General features: G+C 34.0%; 1 protein-coding gene across 3 annotated transcripts in view; it reads left to right on the top strand.

Annotated features, from left to right (window-relative positions):
• LOC138715444 (uncharacterized) overlaps window positions 1-17,982 on the top strand; it is a 64,261-nt gene extending 46,279 nt beyond the window's left edge. For 2 of the 3 annotated variants that reach the window (XM_069848351.1, XM_069848352.1), the window contains 3 exons: window positions 32-210; window positions 7,331-7,540; window positions 16,197-17,982. In XM_069848351.1, coding sequence (XP_069704452.1) covers window positions 169-210; window positions 7,331-7,540; window positions 16,197-16,277 — 333 coding nt within the window. In that variant the 5' untranslated portion in view covers window positions 32-168 and the 3' untranslated portion in view covers window positions 16,278-17,982. Of the gene's footprint in view, window positions 1-31; window positions 211-7,330; window positions 7,541-12,834 lie in introns of all 3 variants that reach the window. The other variant, XM_069848353.1, reaches the window with a different exon arrangement.
• Window positions 17,983-18,964: the final 982 nt, after the last annotated feature.

Raw genomic sequence — 18,964 nt, 5'->3', positions numbered from 1 at the left:
AAAATAAAAATTAGAACCGTTACTTCCTCAGGAGGCAACAAAACTATGTCAGCATCAGAGCGATTGCGGTGAAAGAAAGCTGGACAAGATGATGGTCAGCAGGGAAACCAGCAGCAAGTAACGGATTTGACAGAACTGGCTAATCGTCTCCTTACTGAAACTGGTAACATGGATATTTACCAGGGAAGCTATGAACATATATCGAAGTTGGTAAGTTCATTTAGATAAATATCTGGAGTGGCTTTCTTACATACATTTCAGAGATATACAGCCTTACTAATAAACTATATATAGTTTTTATACGAGACTTATGTAGAGTTGGGATAGAAAACATTACTAATAAACCATGCATAAGCTTTGGATGTATAAACAGCCTGTAATTATACATGGGAATTGCTTTGCAGTAGTTATATACACGAAATCCCTTGTTTGAGTGTTGTACAGAGATAAAAAAAATGGGCACCCCTCTAATAGCTGTTTGTATAGATTGTCATTTTATGAGATGGTTGCCTTGTAACCACAGAAGAACAAACCAAAGAGCACAGAAGAATTAGAATAATATTGCTGTAGCTGTACTCTTTGACCAAAATATAGTGTGGTAATCGACCAGGTCCAGTTGTACTGTCGATACTTAGCGTGGCACACTAGCGCTCACTATCGGATGCAATAGAGAACCACAATTTTATTATTCTATCACATTTTGTAATGAAGTAATGATGAAACTATGACATAGCTATGTAACAGTTGTACTGTTATACATGACGTATGTAGTGATTATTGGAATTTACATACGACTTATAAATGAGTTATTCATTGTGTAAGTATAAGACAGTTAAATGTCTGTATAAGAGTTTTTATTAGTAAGACATTAATAAAAAAGTCTGCCAGAGACAATTCGAAATGTTATAAAGTCATGGCAATTCCAACTTTGTAATATAGCTCAGAAACATGAACCTTAACATTCTGACAACTTTAAAGAATAGAAGTGCAGAAATGAAAACTCCTAAGACCTTTGGTCGGCTATACTTTATATGATCACTAGGCCTGTGACATTGGAGCATGTGTACAGTGAAAGAAAGCCAACTCACTCCAGGATATAGGTACACAGAGTACGCAGCACCATTCCGTCTTGTACAGTACAGTCTGCAGAAGAGAATAATACATACATCTCTCTGAATGGCGTCTAACCTCCTCTGCTGTTCGGGCGAGACAAGTGAGGTGTACCATCTCTCTGTATGTTTACTGCCTTTAACATAATATAGGATGCTGCATCGGTAACAATCAGAAGTACCTTGTCATGCTCTACACCTGATGGCCATAATAATTGCTTTGCATGTTGAAAAACCCCCGCATATTGTAGAATTGTCCACAGCATTTATCACATCACACGACAGTAGGTATGATCCAGCAGGGCCTTCCAGATCCAGGCCCCCAACAACCACATAAACTACATGCCGCCCAACAGCATCCATCGTCTCATCAATTGACACCAGATGTGTTGGTTTATTAGTTTACACCTGATCTCAGTAATGCATGTGTTGTAAATTTTCTCGACATATTACTTCAGTAACCTAGTCTAATGTGGAATTTCTCTTCTAGTGTATTTCTGTAAAAACTCGTGGAACACCGTATTTGCGAGTTTGTTAAATTGTTTGTCGGCAGGTATAAATGCCTTACACATATCTTCATAAAATGTTGAATTTAATATTCGGTCCTTCTGCACATTTCTTGTTCCAGCCGTTTGTGTTTCATTGTACTTACGTGCCTCTGAATGTTATATTCCTTGTTTTTAGCAGACGTAATGCTGACATTGCAAAGTTTACAATACAGATTGCTATTTAGAATGCAAAATACATCTGCACCATACTGTGAAACTAAATATTCTAGTTTCCAAGACGTGTTTCTTTCCTTCTGAGCCATACTGCGGAGCACACTACACTTCACGACAGTTTGTATCATACTTGAATGAACTGTACCACGGCGGTTGTGTCGTCTCCATACACATACACTTGCATACTCCGTGTATATCCTGTAGTGAATTGGCTTCCTTTCACTGTAAACATGCTCCAGTGTCACAGGCCTAATGATCAGAAATGGAATGTCGACATCAGGAATGAATTAAACATAACTGCATCACTGGTACCGTATCAATATACAGAAACAACGGGTATGAACATGTATCACGGATGTCCAGTAACAGGCTGCCTCAGAGGCTATTTCACTACAATCCTTGTGGGAAGCGAGACCTTGGACGACCAAAAGTGCAATGAAGAGGCCAGCTTTCAGCCAGCATCCAACATGGACCCTATTCTACAAAAGTATGGTCTAATATATTACAAGTGTATTGATGTGTAACAGTTATTAGTTACAAAGATTTCTTGTACATTTGTACTTTATTACTCCATACTTACAACAGTAGAGTTGTAACTTTATATTCCACAATACTATACAAGAACTTTTACTAATAATTAATAATGTATTAAACCATACACCACATGCACACTTCTCACTTCTCCCTAGCCACTTCCTAACCTACACTTTTCTTTTCTGTTTCTTATTTTTATTTTTTCACTTTTATTAAAGGGAGTCGTCAAGCCCTATCTCACTAATGTTAAAACTGCTATATTAATGACCCGTTATCACAGAACATACTAGCTATAGAAATGTGATATTTTTACAGGATGTTTATGTATTCCTTCTGAGTGCACTGATTCGTTTCGATGATAAAATATCTAATAGAAAAACAATATTTTTTTTATAAACTTCTAAAATTAAAAACAAGAATTTGACATTTTATTTATTTTTATTATTATTATTTTTTTTAATAAACTATTACAGCAAACTCAATCTAAGGAATTCCATATCATCACACTGTTACCTGAAATGTTTCCTAAAAATTTCATGCGGATAGACCTAGTAGTTTCTGAGAAAACAGGCCATTTATGTTGAAAAATGTAGTTTTAAGTAAATCATGTTTCAAGTAAAAATTTCTATAAAAATTCACCTATTACAGAAAAAAATGTTTTAAAACCCTTCTGGTTGGTGGTCCTTGTCTTCTTCCTATCCTGCTCACCTAATACTGCCCTCCTTCTCTTGGATCTTGCCTCCTAGGTTGTGTTTGTTACATCTATCTCATCCGCCATGTTTTTTGAGGTATTGTATCCTATTTCAATACCGATCCTTGAACGCCTGTATTCTTGTAGTGTATCCATCATTAAATGTGAGTATAGCATCTAGTACACCAAGTTCCAACGATGATATCATCACCTGAATGTAAGAACTAGGTAACTCGAAATTTGCGTTTTTTAGTTATCTCTGTTATGGCATAGCAAAAATCGCACACAATGTAATCCAAGAATTAGGTAACTGATCGAACGATACCAGCAACATCTATTTTCCACTGTAACAAATAAGTAAAAGAAAACGAGACATATTCCTTAGTGCAATGTGTAAGTAAATAGGCAATGTCTCAAAATAGGAAGAATCAAGTTGCCTAGTTCTTGCATTCAGGTGACAATTATATCAACAAACCCATTTTTGGGACTCGGTACCCAACAACATTATTGAATGATTCATTAGTATTCTGAGTTCTTCCTCTCAAACGTTTTTTTAGCAAATCAGAATGGGCAAGATCTTAAAACACAGACTTTATGAAGCATTAATTTTACTATAAAACAAGCTGGACCACAGCCTTCTAAGACAATTTTAGTTCCTGAGATAATATTTTTTTGTGAAAAGTGGTAATTTTTTTTCTCTAAAAGACAAATACACTAATATTTTTAAAAATATACAGTATTTAAAATACTAAATATTCGAATATTTTAATAAACCAAAAAACCAAATTAAGCAGAATAAACCATACTTTCATAAAGTATAAAAAAATATAAATGTCTTTTTTTTTTTTTTTGATTCCCTTAATTTAACAATTCTGGCCATGGCTTCAACCATTTCCACTTCTAACATTTTCTTATGATAGTATGGTCTTATTCCGAGTCTCATGTAAACACTTCTCATCATGAGAGTGAACTATAGCAACTGACATGAGAGAACTGTCGCTGTGTAAAGGAGGTTCACTTTGTGTTTCTCAATGTACCATAACTGACAACTCAAGTAGTGCTAGCTGCCAGGGATTTCTTCAGTTACTTGTGCCATAGACCATTTACCACAAAAATCCCATGGCAGTGGTCTCCTGGAAAATGACAGGTACAATGTAATAGATTTCCATTGATTTCTGGATGACTGTGTGAATTATGAAGCAGTGGTGGAATGACAGCACAGGAAAAGGGAATATTCTGGAAAACCTTGATACATCATCATCATTGCTCATTACAAACTTTACTTAGATGCCTGGATTGGAAAGTCTGTGCTCTAGTTGTTTGGGAAGAAACATCAGATTCATCTCACATCTCCTGAAAAGAAGATTCTGAAATGTTGTACCTTTCAGCCATAATAATTCCAAGCTACATGCATAACTCAGTGCTTAGTATTTATGAATAGGGATTGGATTTCTGTGACGTCATATTTTTATCCCAGTCTCTTTTTATAAGCTTAAGTTAAATAAACATATTTCTAGCTTTTCTAAACATGTCACAGTGTTTATTGATTATGTTGTTGTTGTTGTTGACCAATACTAAGGATCTTAGATTTCTTCCATTCTCCTACGGGCGTCCCAATAGTATTTGGTGAGCTGCGATGGTAAATCACATCTAATTTCTTTATTGCTGGGCATTGTAGCAAATGTTCTTTATCCATGATGGAGTTCTGATTTCTACAGAGGGTGCACTGTGGATGCTGGTAGATATTAATTCGATGTAGATGAGAGGCGAGACAATCATGTTCAGTTGTTAAGCGAAATATAGCAACAGCCTTTTGTGATGGTAAATCTGGGATGTTATTACTGTCTAGTAGAATGTTCCAAGGTTTGCCTTCGCTTTTCTTCAGGAATTCCTGTTTACAAAAGGACTGAACTATGTGTTTGATCCTGACTTTTGAGGCATGAAAAGAGATTGTATTATTTTGAGTTTGTCTGATGTTTGTTCCTTTTTTGGCCAGGAAGTCAGCTTTCTCATTACCTACTATTCCACAGTGTGAGGGTATCCATTGAAAAACTACCTCTTTACGAGCCCTTGTAGCATTTTAAGAGCAGAAAGAATCTCTCTTGCGAGTCTGTTTTCTGGAGGACTTGATGTTAGTCCTTGGAGTCCAGATTTACAATCACTAAGTATAACCACTTTGTTAAATTTATGTATGTGATGAAAAATCTGTTTCAGGGCTTCTAATTCACCATCATAATGAGTGGACAGTGTTCCAAGAGATATGTGAGAGCTAAAAATGTCACTGTAGATTCCTGCTCCAGCATTACTATGTTTATCAAGCAGAGATCCATTTGTATAAATATGAAACCATTCAGATTTTGGATATCTTGTACATATGGTTACAATAGCTAATGATTTTAATACTGATTGGACAATGTCACGTTTTGCAATGATGTATTGTATCAGATCATTTTCACATTTAATTTCAGGCTGAGAGAGTGGGTGAACTGGGAGTAGAATCATTTCTATGTTATCAGTTGTTTGTACATTCTATTTACTTTGTAATTTATAAATATCCTGGAAGAAGCGAGATTATGTTTTGAGTTTCCATTAAGAATTTTTATACTTCCTCCAAAAATCATTGTTTATTGTTTATAAAAATGCATATTTTAGCATTAAGTCATATTTGATCAAAAATGGTAGAAAAGCACATTTTTAGTTACATTACAACAGTCTTAACAGTTGTCCAAACATGTTTTGTGTCAATAATGACAGAAGATTTTGTTTGGATTTGGTTATTTATTGGATTTATTTTCCTTAGAAATATTTTGTGGTTAAATGAAGTTTGAAGGTAACTGGATTCGCCAGCAGTAAGTTGTCAAAACACAGAAGACAAAAGTATGTTAGGATTATGGACAAATTGTTGCTGATCGGTCTCACCTTCATTCTCTTCACCCCTTCCAAACATGTGACACTTAAGAGGTTCTAATTCTACTGTTGCCGTAACAGTCAGTGACCCTGTTAACATAGCTGTAACAAAATTAGTCATGCAGAGGACAGACGTTGGATATTTTTCACCCATCTTTTCCCCTGCTATATTTATAGGCTGAACAGTCTGCTATGGCCAGTACAAGGAGTTAATATTCACGAAAACAGTTTTGTAAAATAGCCAATAACTTGTTTTGCGTCATATTTCCAGTTTTTTTGCTATATTTTAGTACTTTTATGGCTTAAGTGCATACATATTTCCAGAGTTTTTAGTAATAGAAATCCGAGCCCTTTTGGTGGTCTAGTCACTACCACAGGTCACAGGAGAGCCAAATCCTAGCAATTCCTCGTCACAGAGTGTGGAGTTCAATGTTAGAGAAGGCTCTATGGCCTTAACTCTGCCAGGTTAAATAAAACCATTAACTTATTATTTTCATTATTACTATTCATCCTCTTCTATTGTCTCAGTCCCTCGTCAATGGAATTCTCTACTCAGAATATTAGGAGCTACCAGACAATAACTACTTTCAAGAATAGGCTAAGCAATTTCTTACGAACATAGTCAAATTGAAGTTATAATTGTAATCATGATTGAGTTTAATCATTTCATTATATTGTAGGTTTAATAATGATTATTATTATTATTATTATTATTATTATTACATAATTATTGTATTGGTACTTTGGGATGACAAAAGAAACTGTATTTATTGTATTACATTAATGATGTATTATGTAGCTATTATATTATATTATATATGTTAAATGTTATGTTTTATGTAACGATGCTCGCAACTGCCGAGGTTATATCAGCGTCACTGGTGTGCTGGTATTTTGTCCCGCAGCTGTTCTTTTACATGCCAGTAAATCTACTGACATGAGCCTGTCGCATTTAAACACACTTTGAGCAATATATTAATTTTATATCATACTGATTGAGTGGAAGAGAAGGATGAATGTCCTTAACTCTGTCAATTAAAATAAAACATTATATTACATAAAAGGAATAAGTATTTGGAAAAATTTTAGTTCAAAATACATTTTTTTATTATTTTAAGAGTCGGCCTGGTGGCACAATCAGTAGAGTGCTGGTTTTCTGTGCCCGAGGTTGCTTAAATGCGACAGGCTCATGTCAGTAGATTTACTGGCATGTAAGAGAACTCTTGTGGAACAAAATTCTGGCACACCAGTGATCCTGATATAACCTCAGCAGTTGGGAGTGTCGTTAAATAAAACATAACATTTAAATTATTTTTAGAATTTTAGTAACTTGTAATTATTATTTATTGCATTTATGTCCATTTCAGATTGAGGATTCAGAACGTAAAAATGTTAAGAAAGAGAGTAGATCAGCAATAAATTATGATGATGCATTGGATATGTATGCTGAAGGCTTTGACGAAAAGGAAAAGCAAGACTTGAAAAGAAAAAGGAAGGAGTATCTAGTGCTGGTACAGGAGAAGAAAATGGAAATAGAGTTGATGATACATCCAGAAGTGCACACAAAGAGAGCGAAGGTATTTATAATGCCATAGTCAGGCATTCAAATTTATAATAATAGTAGAGTGATAGTGTTGGTGTGTGTTCGTGTGTACATACATGCACATGTGAGTGTGCATGTGTTTTCTTTTGTTCAACTGCTGTAACTGCTGTATGCCATCAGAATTTTTATATCTGTCGGTACTTAAGATCTGTCTGAAACGTTTAGAGGCACTAATTAAAAAAAAAATAGCATATATCATAGTGAGGATCATTTAAGAGCAGTTCTTAAATGGCTAATTTGGCCGTCTCTTCAGTATTGACAACTAATACCAGATATCACCAAAGAGGGTAAAATCACAGTGCCTTGTACTATAATAATAATAATAATAATAATAATAATCAAGCTGCGGATTTTTAGGCACTAAAACAGTTGAAATGGCAGGCAAAATAGGCATTCAAAATTCTAAAATAGGCATTTAAAAAGGCACTAACAAATTTCTAATTCCCAATGGCTAACACGACCATAGCGTAGCATTATACACTATTTTCTATAGGAATGTCATTATGGCAGTGAATAACTAAATATTCCTCCAAATGTTGGTAATGAGAACTGATGTCTATTGTCTGTAAGAATGTTTCTTAAATTGGGAGAAACTCCCTTCCACTTCACATGAAGTGATGGGGCAGTACTTCAGAGATCCAGTCTCAGCTGGGGACGATACCAGTGGGAACGCAGTAATGTCAATATATTTTCCAATCAGTGCTTCTGATGACTTTTGCTTTGACATATCTCCACGGTATACTTCACGTATTACAGCAGAAAACCCAACTCCATACTCAATTCACAAACTCACAAAACGGATACACAGTTTGAAACAATTACCCTAGTCAACTACCACAGTTATTCATGCGGCTTTCGAAATACATTTTTTCTTATTGCTTGACTTTAAATTATTCGATTTCTCCGCACTCTGGTTGATAGTTCTATATCACTTCCCTCTGCTAGATAAGAAAGAAACAAATTACAGATTCAAAAAATATCGATAGAATGGTCAGTAAATTCAAGTATAATATATAATACGGATATTTAGGAAACTTTCAGGCATTTATAAGCAAATAGGCATTTACTAGTGAAATAGGCAATTAAAGGCACTATAGAATTCGCATATAATTCTCACAATGTCTTAAAGTGAATATGTAACCTAAAATCTGACGTCTTCAGGTGAAGGATTAAAAGGGCATATAGGCATAAATCCGCAGCTTAACAGTAATAATAATATTAATAATATAGTATTAACAATAACGATGTCTTGCTTATGTACAGTAGTGGCAAAAAAAAAAAAAACAGGACCAACCCTTGTAGCTGATTTCAGAGCCTTGTTCACTCCAGAGAACGATAGACTGGTAACTAAGACTTTCGTGGTTCGAATCCTGGCTGGGAAGGAAACTTTTCGTTTGTTCCTTATTCAAATTTATTCCCAATACTTTTCGATTGCTGGTAAAATTCATGTTCTGGGAATAATAAGTTAATTAAGTAGTAAAATATCGCTGCAATCAAAAAGTATTGGGAATAAATTTGAATAAGGAACAAAAAAAAGTTTACTTCCCAGGCAGGATTCGAACCACGAAAGTCTTAGTTACCAGTCTATCGTGCTCTGGAGTGAACAAGACTCTGAAATCAGCTACAAGGGTCGGTCCGGTTTTTTTGCCATTACTGTACTTATTTACCACATCTCATCTTTATGTTGCGAGGTGTTTTGTAAATGGTTCAATAATTTGTGTATATCTAATGCCTATCCACTTCACTTGCGTGATTCGGTAGGTTTAATAATTTGTGAAAGAGTATATTTTTCTCCTGGACCTCTAGCACATTATTTTGATAATTAGTAGATTAATATGAACCAATGTTTTATTTTCAAAAGGAAAATATTTTACAAGTTTTTGGGCATTGAATCTAAGTTGTCTTGGCTAGGTAATAGATAAGTTTTGTTTCCCTAAAGTTTGCAGAATTTACTCATAGAGAGATCAGCTGTTAATGTATGTTTTTCAAGGAGCTATTGTTGAAGAAATGTTTTGAGAGTGTGCACTGTTAATTCCAGGATCAAGAAACTTTTTACTGTGTACTATATTCTTTCTGGTGGAGATTCTATGAGATTCCTCACTAATATTAACAGCATCAAAATGACAATAGAAGAAAAAGCACTGATTCAATATGAAAAACTTATCAGATTACCAGGAAACAATTGGCATTCATACAGTCCTCTCTGTAGATTGAAAACTCGAAAAAGTTTCATATCCATTGTTCAAGAATTAAAACAGAAAATCAATATCCCGAATTTAAAAGAAAACTTACAAATTAAACTAAACCCTTTAACTCTATTAAATATAGAATATAATCTAAATTTAACAGAAGAAATACTGAAATCAGAAGTAAACACTGAAATAATGAAACAATTTCTTTAGAGACAATTAATATTAGGTACCCTCCACAAAACTGGGTTCATTTAAACACCGACAGATCCTTGATCTCCAGAGAACAAGGTGCCGGTGCAGGTGTTACGTACTGTCTCTTCTCACTTTATAGATCTCTTGGATATGGAACAACAAGTTTTGATGGAGAAATCATTGCAATAAGTGAAAGTCTCAGGAATCTTCTATGCCACATCAATAAATTTAATAATGCAGTTATATTGTCAGACTCCAAAGCAGCTATTCTATCAATAGTCTCTAAACACACACCTTCATCTCAAACAGCAGAAATAACTAAAATGCTCTCTCAATTAATATCACTCAATAAAAGAATTTTATTCCAATGGATACCATCCCATTGTGGGATTCTGGGAAACGAGAATGCAGATGCTTTAGTAAAGAAGGGCGGCACTGCTACTTACAGACCTGTTACTAAATCTACGTATTACTCTGTGAAAAGATTTATTAAATCTACATACTTAGACTTCAACAAACAAAATTTGATAACACAAACCCAAGGGAAAAAATGAAACTCTGTGTATCATAATCCACAGTTAATTCCCGATTTACCACGAAAATCGTCTGTAGCTGCATTTAGATTGGCAACAGGCCATGATTGTTTGGCCAAACACCTCAATAGATTTGGAATATATATCAGTCCCCTAACTGCCCATTGTGCAACTCAAACCAAGAAATGGATTCGAAACACCTCAAAATCTGTGCTTCAGTGGCTGACCATGATAATATCTTTGAAAAATATTGGAGTGGAAGAGGTCAAACGCCTGGCATTAGAAAACAACAACACATTCTTTCTGCCATTTATTTTGAGTAGTTTAGGTTAATAACAATTAATTTTACAGTTCAAGTGAATATTTTGACGTAGAAATGTCACAGTTGTTTTGAAACTGGGAAAAATGAAAGACATTAACTCATCTGTAACATCCATGACGTGAAAGAAAGAACTATAAAATATTTAGTGATTATGTTTTTGTGAATTAATTGAATGCCATGAGATTTGCATAGCTGTCACATGGGCACTATGAGAATGAATATCTTTTTGCTTGAGACAGAGACTTGAGTTTTACACTTTTTGTTAATAAGGTGTGAAGTGAGTTCACAAATCTTGTAACATCTGTGATGGAACCTTTTCTTTATTTTCTGCAATAATAATAATAAATATTATTCAACAACTTTTTTTCTGTAAAATGATACTGATCTTCTAAATTGAGTCTAATAATAAAAATTGACAAAAGTTACTTCATTTTCAAGATATAGAATTTAAAAATAGTAAAAATGTAACATCCTTGACAACTGGAATGGCTGTTATCAGAATTTCCCAGTGTTGTAAATTCGGAGTTACTTGAACTTAACATTGTATTTAATGCATTATCTTAATTCAGCGTTTTTCACACTTTTTTGAAGTGGGGACCACTTTTTTAAGTCGGAACAGTTCCGCGGATCACCTTACCTTGTTCCCTTCGAAAGTAAATTTATGATTTTTGTAGCGTATTTTAATACCAGTATACTTATATTTTAAAACAGAATTAATTAATTAAAATTAATTTATTTTAATTAATTTTATATTAGTATTAACTAAATAAGTTAATGTTAATAGAAGAATATTCATTTTTTTTTTTAATAATTGAAGTCTATTAGAGTTTGGATAATCTTTAACTTATAAATGAAAAAAAATAAATAAATGTTGGTACTCACATTAATACTGCAATTCGAATGGCTTACTTTTTACACGAGTGTTTTATCTCTAAGTGCCGTTTCAATTTCACGAGTTTCATACACTCATTTGAAAGGGCTTCGTAACAAACAACGCACCGAGATTTTGGTTCACTGTCACTGCCACACCAAGTAAATCCAACTTCAAAATAACTCTTGTCTTATTTACGAAAATATTTTTTCTTTGAACAGCTACCACTAGGACTAGGTATGTCTTTAATGACACTAGAATCACTGAATATCTTCACACACAGCTTCTGAACTATTAGGACTGCCTAAATGAAGCGTTCCTTTCTTTACAAAGTGGACACTATTTAACAGAGACATAGACAACTACTAGCATGTAGCACATAAGAAGGATTTCAAACAAGTAACTGCTAACAGGTAAGCGATGAATCAACAATGCACAGAATGTGTTATAAGTTACTTGTGATTGACTGCAGAGAATATAATTAGAAAAGCATTGTAATTTGAATTTCTGGATCTGATTCGCCCGAATTTTAAAACAGACGGAGTCTAAAATTTCTTATATCATCATCTGAAAAAACAGAAATAAAAGAAATTAATGCAGAAACATGCCCGATTTTCAATAAGTAAAGATGCAATTTGGCATGTTTTATTATTGGTGTACGACGTACAGTACGTGACCATTTCAATGTGCAGACTGGATGTCGGCAAAACTATTAAGAAAGTCATAAATACATGAAAAGGTTCGGTACTTTGGTCCTCTGTTGTGAATTCGGGTGGTCCCTGGCTGGGTTACAGGTGCGGCACCAGACCCTCTTTTGTTGCTGAGAGTAGAGTGGGAATTCGGTAGACGATTTGGGTAATAAAATTCATAAAACATCAGTACTGGGAGAAAAAGTGAAAGGCGATTGCCATGTGTCATTTCCAAACTCTGAGATTTTCAGCTATAGTGTGGTATGCAATTCGTTTGAATTTTATTTTTTCTTCTATCTTTTTTGAAGGACCACAATGGCAGACCTCGAGGACCACAGGTGGTCCGCTGACCATAGATGAGAAACACTGTCTTAATTTATTATCTCCATGTCTCTGGTATGCTTTGTCTGCGCACAACCTCGAAATTTGAGGAAGCAATAAAATAAAATATATGCATTTCTCTTAACAGAAGTAATGTGGGAATTTAAATGGGACGAGAAGAGTGCAGACATCCATGGACCTCATACAACAACTCAGATGCAGGAGTGGGTAGAGCAAGGCTACTTCAAAAACCCTGTATATGTTCGTAAATATGGTACAGATGGCAGTTTCTACAACTCTTCAAGAATGGATTTTGAATTGTATTTGTGAATATCCTATGACATTGTTCACCATCTTTGTAAGTAGCTATACCTCTTATGTAGCTCAGGAGACTTGACACTGTTTTACTTTCATCACGTCTGTCTTTCAGACATTTCTGCAAGACATAGAAATATTTTAATTTTATGATGGGTTAAAATGTACTTGATTCTGATAATATTGCTTTAATAATCTCCCTATTGGAAAAGAGAGAGAATAGACAGAGTGAATGAGTTACAGAGAAGGGACAAGAAAGGAGAGATCATGTATGTTATTTTTCTTTTGTCATGTATTTGATTTGTTCTGAGTCCTTTTAAACAAATTGTTTCTTCTCTGATAAAGTTAAGCATAGTAATAATGTTATTGTTAATTCTTAAATTTCTAAGTTAAAGAAATTTTTTAAGCATTTCCATCCAGTCATGTATTAAGGGGAGAGTATGGTATTTTTTAAAACATTTTTCCTTTTTTGTGTAAAATATTAATTTTTTGTATGTGGAGAGCTCATAGCTGTGGCAACTCAACCAAATAAAAATATTTTGAAAAAAAAAAAATTATTTGGGGGCCCAAATTTGAAAAAAATATATCCAACGCAGGATTGTAGTAAAACCGATATATCTAAACCGTTTTTAAAGATAAATTCAAACAGTTTTTTGCAATGTATTTGCAAAAGCATGTTCTACAAACTGTCTGTAACAGAATTTTGATATTAGTCCCTACATTTGTAAAATAAACAATTTTCTGATTTCCTTTCTTGCAAAGAAACGGACATATTTATAAAATGATATCAATTATCAAAATTCTGTTACAGAGAAAAGTTTCCTAATAGTCTAAAGAATGTGTGTTCTAAATTTCATGCATGTATCTTTAATAGTTCAGAAATTATATCCATTTTTGTCTGGCAATGTAGCAAAAAAATAAGTTACTGGAAACCGATAAAAGTGGGCATGTGATTTAAAAATCCATAGTGCTGGAAGTTTAAAAATGACGTCTTAACATCCGATAAGGACACAAATACCCATAAAATGTTATGCAATGCATTCCACACATATCAAAGGATATTTTAAAGAAAAAGAAAAAATATTTTGAAAATTTAATTTACCAGAAACAACAATAAAAGTGGGCAAGTGATTTAAAAATCCATAACGCAGGAAGTTTAAAAATGGCGACTCAACATCCGATAAGGGCACAAATACTCACAAAATGTTGTTGTTGTTGTTTTCTAATGCCTGGCGTTTGACAATAAAGTCATTTGACCTCTTGCACTCCAATATTTTTCAAAGATATTATCATGGCCAGCCACTGAAGCACAGATTTTGAGGTGTTCCGAATCCATTTCTTGGTTTGAGTTGCACAATGGACAGTTAGGGGACTGATATATTCTAATTCTATGCAGGTGTTTAGCCAAACAATCATGGCCTGTTGCCAATCTAAATGCAGCTACAGACGATTTTCGTAGTAAATCGGGAATTAACTGTGAATTTTGATGCTGGGAGTTCCATTTTTTCCCTTGAGATTGTGTTATCAAATTGTGTTTGTTGAAGTCTAAGTATGCAGATTTAGTAACAGGTCTGTAAGTAGCAGTGCCGCCCTTCTTTGCTAAAGCATCCGCATTCTCGTTTCCCAGGATTCCACAATGAGATGGTATCCATTGGAATACAATTCTTTTATTGAGTGATATTAATTGAGAGAGCATTTTAGTTATTTCTGCTGTTTGAGATGAAGGTGTGTGTTTAGAGACGATTGATAGAATAGCTGCTTTGGAGTCTGACAATATAACTGCATTCCTAAATTTATTGATGTGGCATAGAAGATTCCTGAGACTTTCACTTATTGCAATGATTTCTCCATCAAAACTTGTTTTTCCATACCCAAGAGATCTATAAAGTGAGAAGAGACAGCACATAACACCTGCACCGGCACCTTGTTCTCTGGAGATCAAGGATCCGTCAGTGTATAAATGAAGCCAGTTTTGTGAAGGGTACCTAATATTAATTGTCTCTAAAGAAATTGTTTCATTATTTCAGCGTTTACTTCTGATTTTAGTATTTCTTCTGTTAAATTTAGATTATATTCTATATTTAATAGAGTTAAAGTGTTTGGTTTAATTTGTAGGTTTTCTTTTAAATTCGGGATGTTGATTTTCTGTTTTAATCCTTGAACAATGGATATGAAACTTTTTTGAGTTTTCAATCTACAGAGAGGACTGTATGAATGCCAATTGTTTCCTGGTAATCTGATAAGTTTTTCATATTGAATCAGTGCTTTTTCTTCTATTGTCATTTTGATGCTGTTAATATTAGTGAGGAATCTCATAGAATCTATTGGAGTTGTTTTGATTCCACCAGTAATGAGTCTGAGAGCTTGGTTTTGAACATATTCTATTTCGTTTATGAAAGGTGAAGTAATTAAAATTTCTCCGCATTATGTCAGCACTGGCTGTATAAACATTTTGTATGTAGTGTTCAAAGTATTTCTAGAGCATCCCCACATTTCTTTCCTGCTAGTCTTTTTAGAAGGGAGAATCTTTTACGAGCTTTTTCAGAAATGTATTTCAAATGGTTGCTCCATGTTAACTTACTATCGAAAATAACTCCAAGATATTTGGATTCATAAGTCCTAGGAAGGTGTTGGCCATTGTATTGGTTATTGAATTCTCTTTCTTTTTTACCAAGTGAAAATATTTGGTAGTTACTTTTGCTTAAATTGAGTGTCATCAAATTTGATGTATTCCATTCATGTAGTTGATTTAGAGCTTTAAGAGCAGAATTTTGAATTTTGTCTCTATGTCTGTAAGATTCGGAAGTCCACAAAACTATATCATCTGCAAATAGTGCTGTTTTCATGTTTGATTCCTCTAATAGGGAGGGTAAGTCATTTATATAAATATTGAATAAAGTTGTGCTGAGGACAGCGCCCTGAGGTAGACCTCGATATGTTTGTCTGTAACTAGAAAGTGAGTTATTGAATTTAGTGGCAACGAATCTTTGACTAAGGAATTCTGATATCCATCTGAACATATTGCTGGAAATACCTAATTTCTGGAGTTTTAGTAATAATTTATTTCTCCAAACATATCCACAAAATGTTGTTGTTGTTGTTGTCTAGTGCCTTGCATTTGGCAATGAAGCCATTAGCAGTCGTGCTTTCCAATACTTTTGAACTGTAGTTTCTTCTGATCTTAATGCTTCACAGGTCTTCAAGTGGTCTTCATTCATTTCTGCTGGATCGTTACACATGACACATATTGGTGAAGCTGAGATACCTATTCTGTAGAGATGACTTGCTAGACAGTCATGATTTGTCAATAGTCTGAAGGCTGCAACTGCTGTTTTCCTTGGTCTCTGGGGGATTATATCTGGTTTGAAAAGTAGTGTAATCCATTTTTTGTCTTTAGCATTTGATTCTATTTCTTTTAGGTATGAATGAGAAAATTTTGTAGTGATCAAGCATTTTATTGAGGAATATGAGAAATTAAATTTAGATTTTTGTTTTATTGTTGTGCCTTTCTTGGCAAGTGTGTCTGTTGTTTCATTCCCCATGACTCCACAGTGTGCTGGAATCCATTGGAGACGAACAATCATATTAACTTTTTGGAGTTGTGTCAACATTTTGTAGCACTCCCTTATTTTTGTTGACTGCTTTGTAGCATTTGAACATATTCCCTGAATTGCAGCTTTAGAATCTGAAAGAATTACTGTCTTGTTATATTTATTTAAGGGAAGATTTAATAATTGTCGGAGAGCAATGTGTATAGCCTCTATTTCACCATCATAATTTGTTGTGTCTCTAAAAATGTGTACATGTAACTCCAGCTCCAGTAAGGCTTTCTGTGGATGATCCATCAGTATATATGTGTAGCCATTCTTCTATCCACAAAATGTTATCCTATGCATTCCACACATATCACAGAGTATTTTAAAGAATTTTTTTTTTTAACTTACTCATTTTTCACCAAAAAATACCATCCTCTCCCCTTAATGTGTTTATACTTTATTTTACAAAAACAATCCAAAGAAGCAGTGGTAGTTTTTCTTCGTTTCTTAAGAATCTGGGAAATTTTCATGAAAATATAAAAGTAGACCTGTTACTTTGGGTGAGGAATAAATTACGACGAATATCATTAATTTCAAGGGGTTATTCTTTGAGATATTTCAAACAAAAAAGTTAATACAATTTTTCTCGTTTTTGCTTCCTTTTCAAGATAAAAACTGATTTATATGAAACATTTCATAGCATGTTTTTGGAGAGTCATTTAATTCTCAATATGCTCAGTCAATTTAAGAGAGCAGTATATTATATTAGAGGTAAGAAGTTCATACCGAATCTGTCAAGTTGTGTGAGCTTGGACTGTAGCCCATATCTACCGAATGAACAGTAGTGTTGCAGCTCTCAATGTCAACACACCAGCAAAACAAACATGTACAGTCGAGGGGTAACCAAACTTATCTTTGTGCCAGTGATTCATGGCCTCAGAATAAACAGAATAAACAATTAGCCTATGTAAAAAACAATAGTTGGCACTTACATTCTTCCTAATTTTCAATATAAAATAATTTACCCATATAACAAACAAAATACATAATAATATGTGTCTAGTCTTGTTACAATTAATAATAATGTACATTTTCAGTGCGTTATTTGGCAGTAAAAGTTTTAATAGCCTCCCTATCGATATAGAAAATGAAATTCAAAACATAAGATTATTTAGGGCCAAATTAAATAAGTACCTAATTTCTCACACCTTCTATTCTGTAGGTGAATTCATGACATTCAATAACGCTTCATGAAATTGATACTGAAACTGTGTGTTATACTAGTAGACTATATTGTAAACCTCGTCTGTATATATTTGATCTAGACTCTGACTATAAATTAAGACTATATTAAGCTTTTTGACTTGTTCCATATTCTAGCTGTGAAGCAATGTATGAATACCATAGAATGTTAATAAATACAATACAATACAGTATCAAAAATATATCAAATATGTTCAGAAAAATAGTATTTTTGTACCCTGAAAATGTTCGTTCTCCATCGCAAGACGTAACTAGAGCAAATCTGAAATATGACACAGTATTTCTTGCTATATCACCAAGTGAACAACAGCTTCGTGAATCTAATAGTATATTTCGTATATGGCATATCACATTAAACCCATAGTTCGTTTCAAGAACACTTTTCATTTTTGCTTTAATGACTATTGGGACTTCTGCGGATTGATATATTTGAACAATAATTATGATGATCAGTTGCCTCAGGTACGCCGAGAAGAGTCTTGCGACCTCGGATACCACTCCACTGAAGATGTCTGCCGCAGTTGCAGATGAAACGTCTGGTATAAAACCAACCAATAGACCACGGCCTCTCAGCCCGGAAAATGAATCTAGATCTATAGACTCCGGCCGTGAAAGCCTACACTACAAAACAGAATTAGTTTATTTATAATTAATAGATACAGTAATTGAATGGGTGAGTGAAAAAAGAATAACATTCCAAAAAATTGAGAAATTAAACTGAAATAGCCATTTTGTAGATTTTTGCTTAAGCTATTCAATGAGCATAAAAAGGGGAATATTCCACTCTCATATCATTATTAAAACCAACATTTAAGCTTTAGTTGAGTGAAATAAGGATAACATTGTGCCATGTGACAGAACATCTTCAGTTATTAAACGACAAGTTCGAAGTTTAGATCGGATTTACTCTCCAAATCGGTATGATTACATTATTCGAAATGCCAGGGAACTCAATCCCCCATATCAAATAAAGGGACTTCAAAACAACCAGGTACTCAACTTCAAAGACTGTGGCAGAGTATTTCAAGAAAACTTGTAAAGATATTGAGAATAAAAACCTGACTTCAACATTAGTAAGTACAGGAAACTTATATTCACTCAGAAGATGAAAGACTATGTCGAGGCTCCAGAGTACATTGATGGTTTGCACCATGGAATGTTGAG

Source organism: Periplaneta americana, chromosome 15 (assembly GCF_040183065.1).
Source record: "Periplaneta americana isolate PAMFEO1 chromosome 15, P.americana_PAMFEO1_priV1, whole genome shotgun sequence".
Classification (NCBI taxonomy): Eukaryota; Metazoa; Arthropoda; class Insecta; order Blattodea; family Blattidae; genus Periplaneta; species Periplaneta americana.
This window is presented reverse-complemented; position numbering and strand designations above follow the sequence as displayed.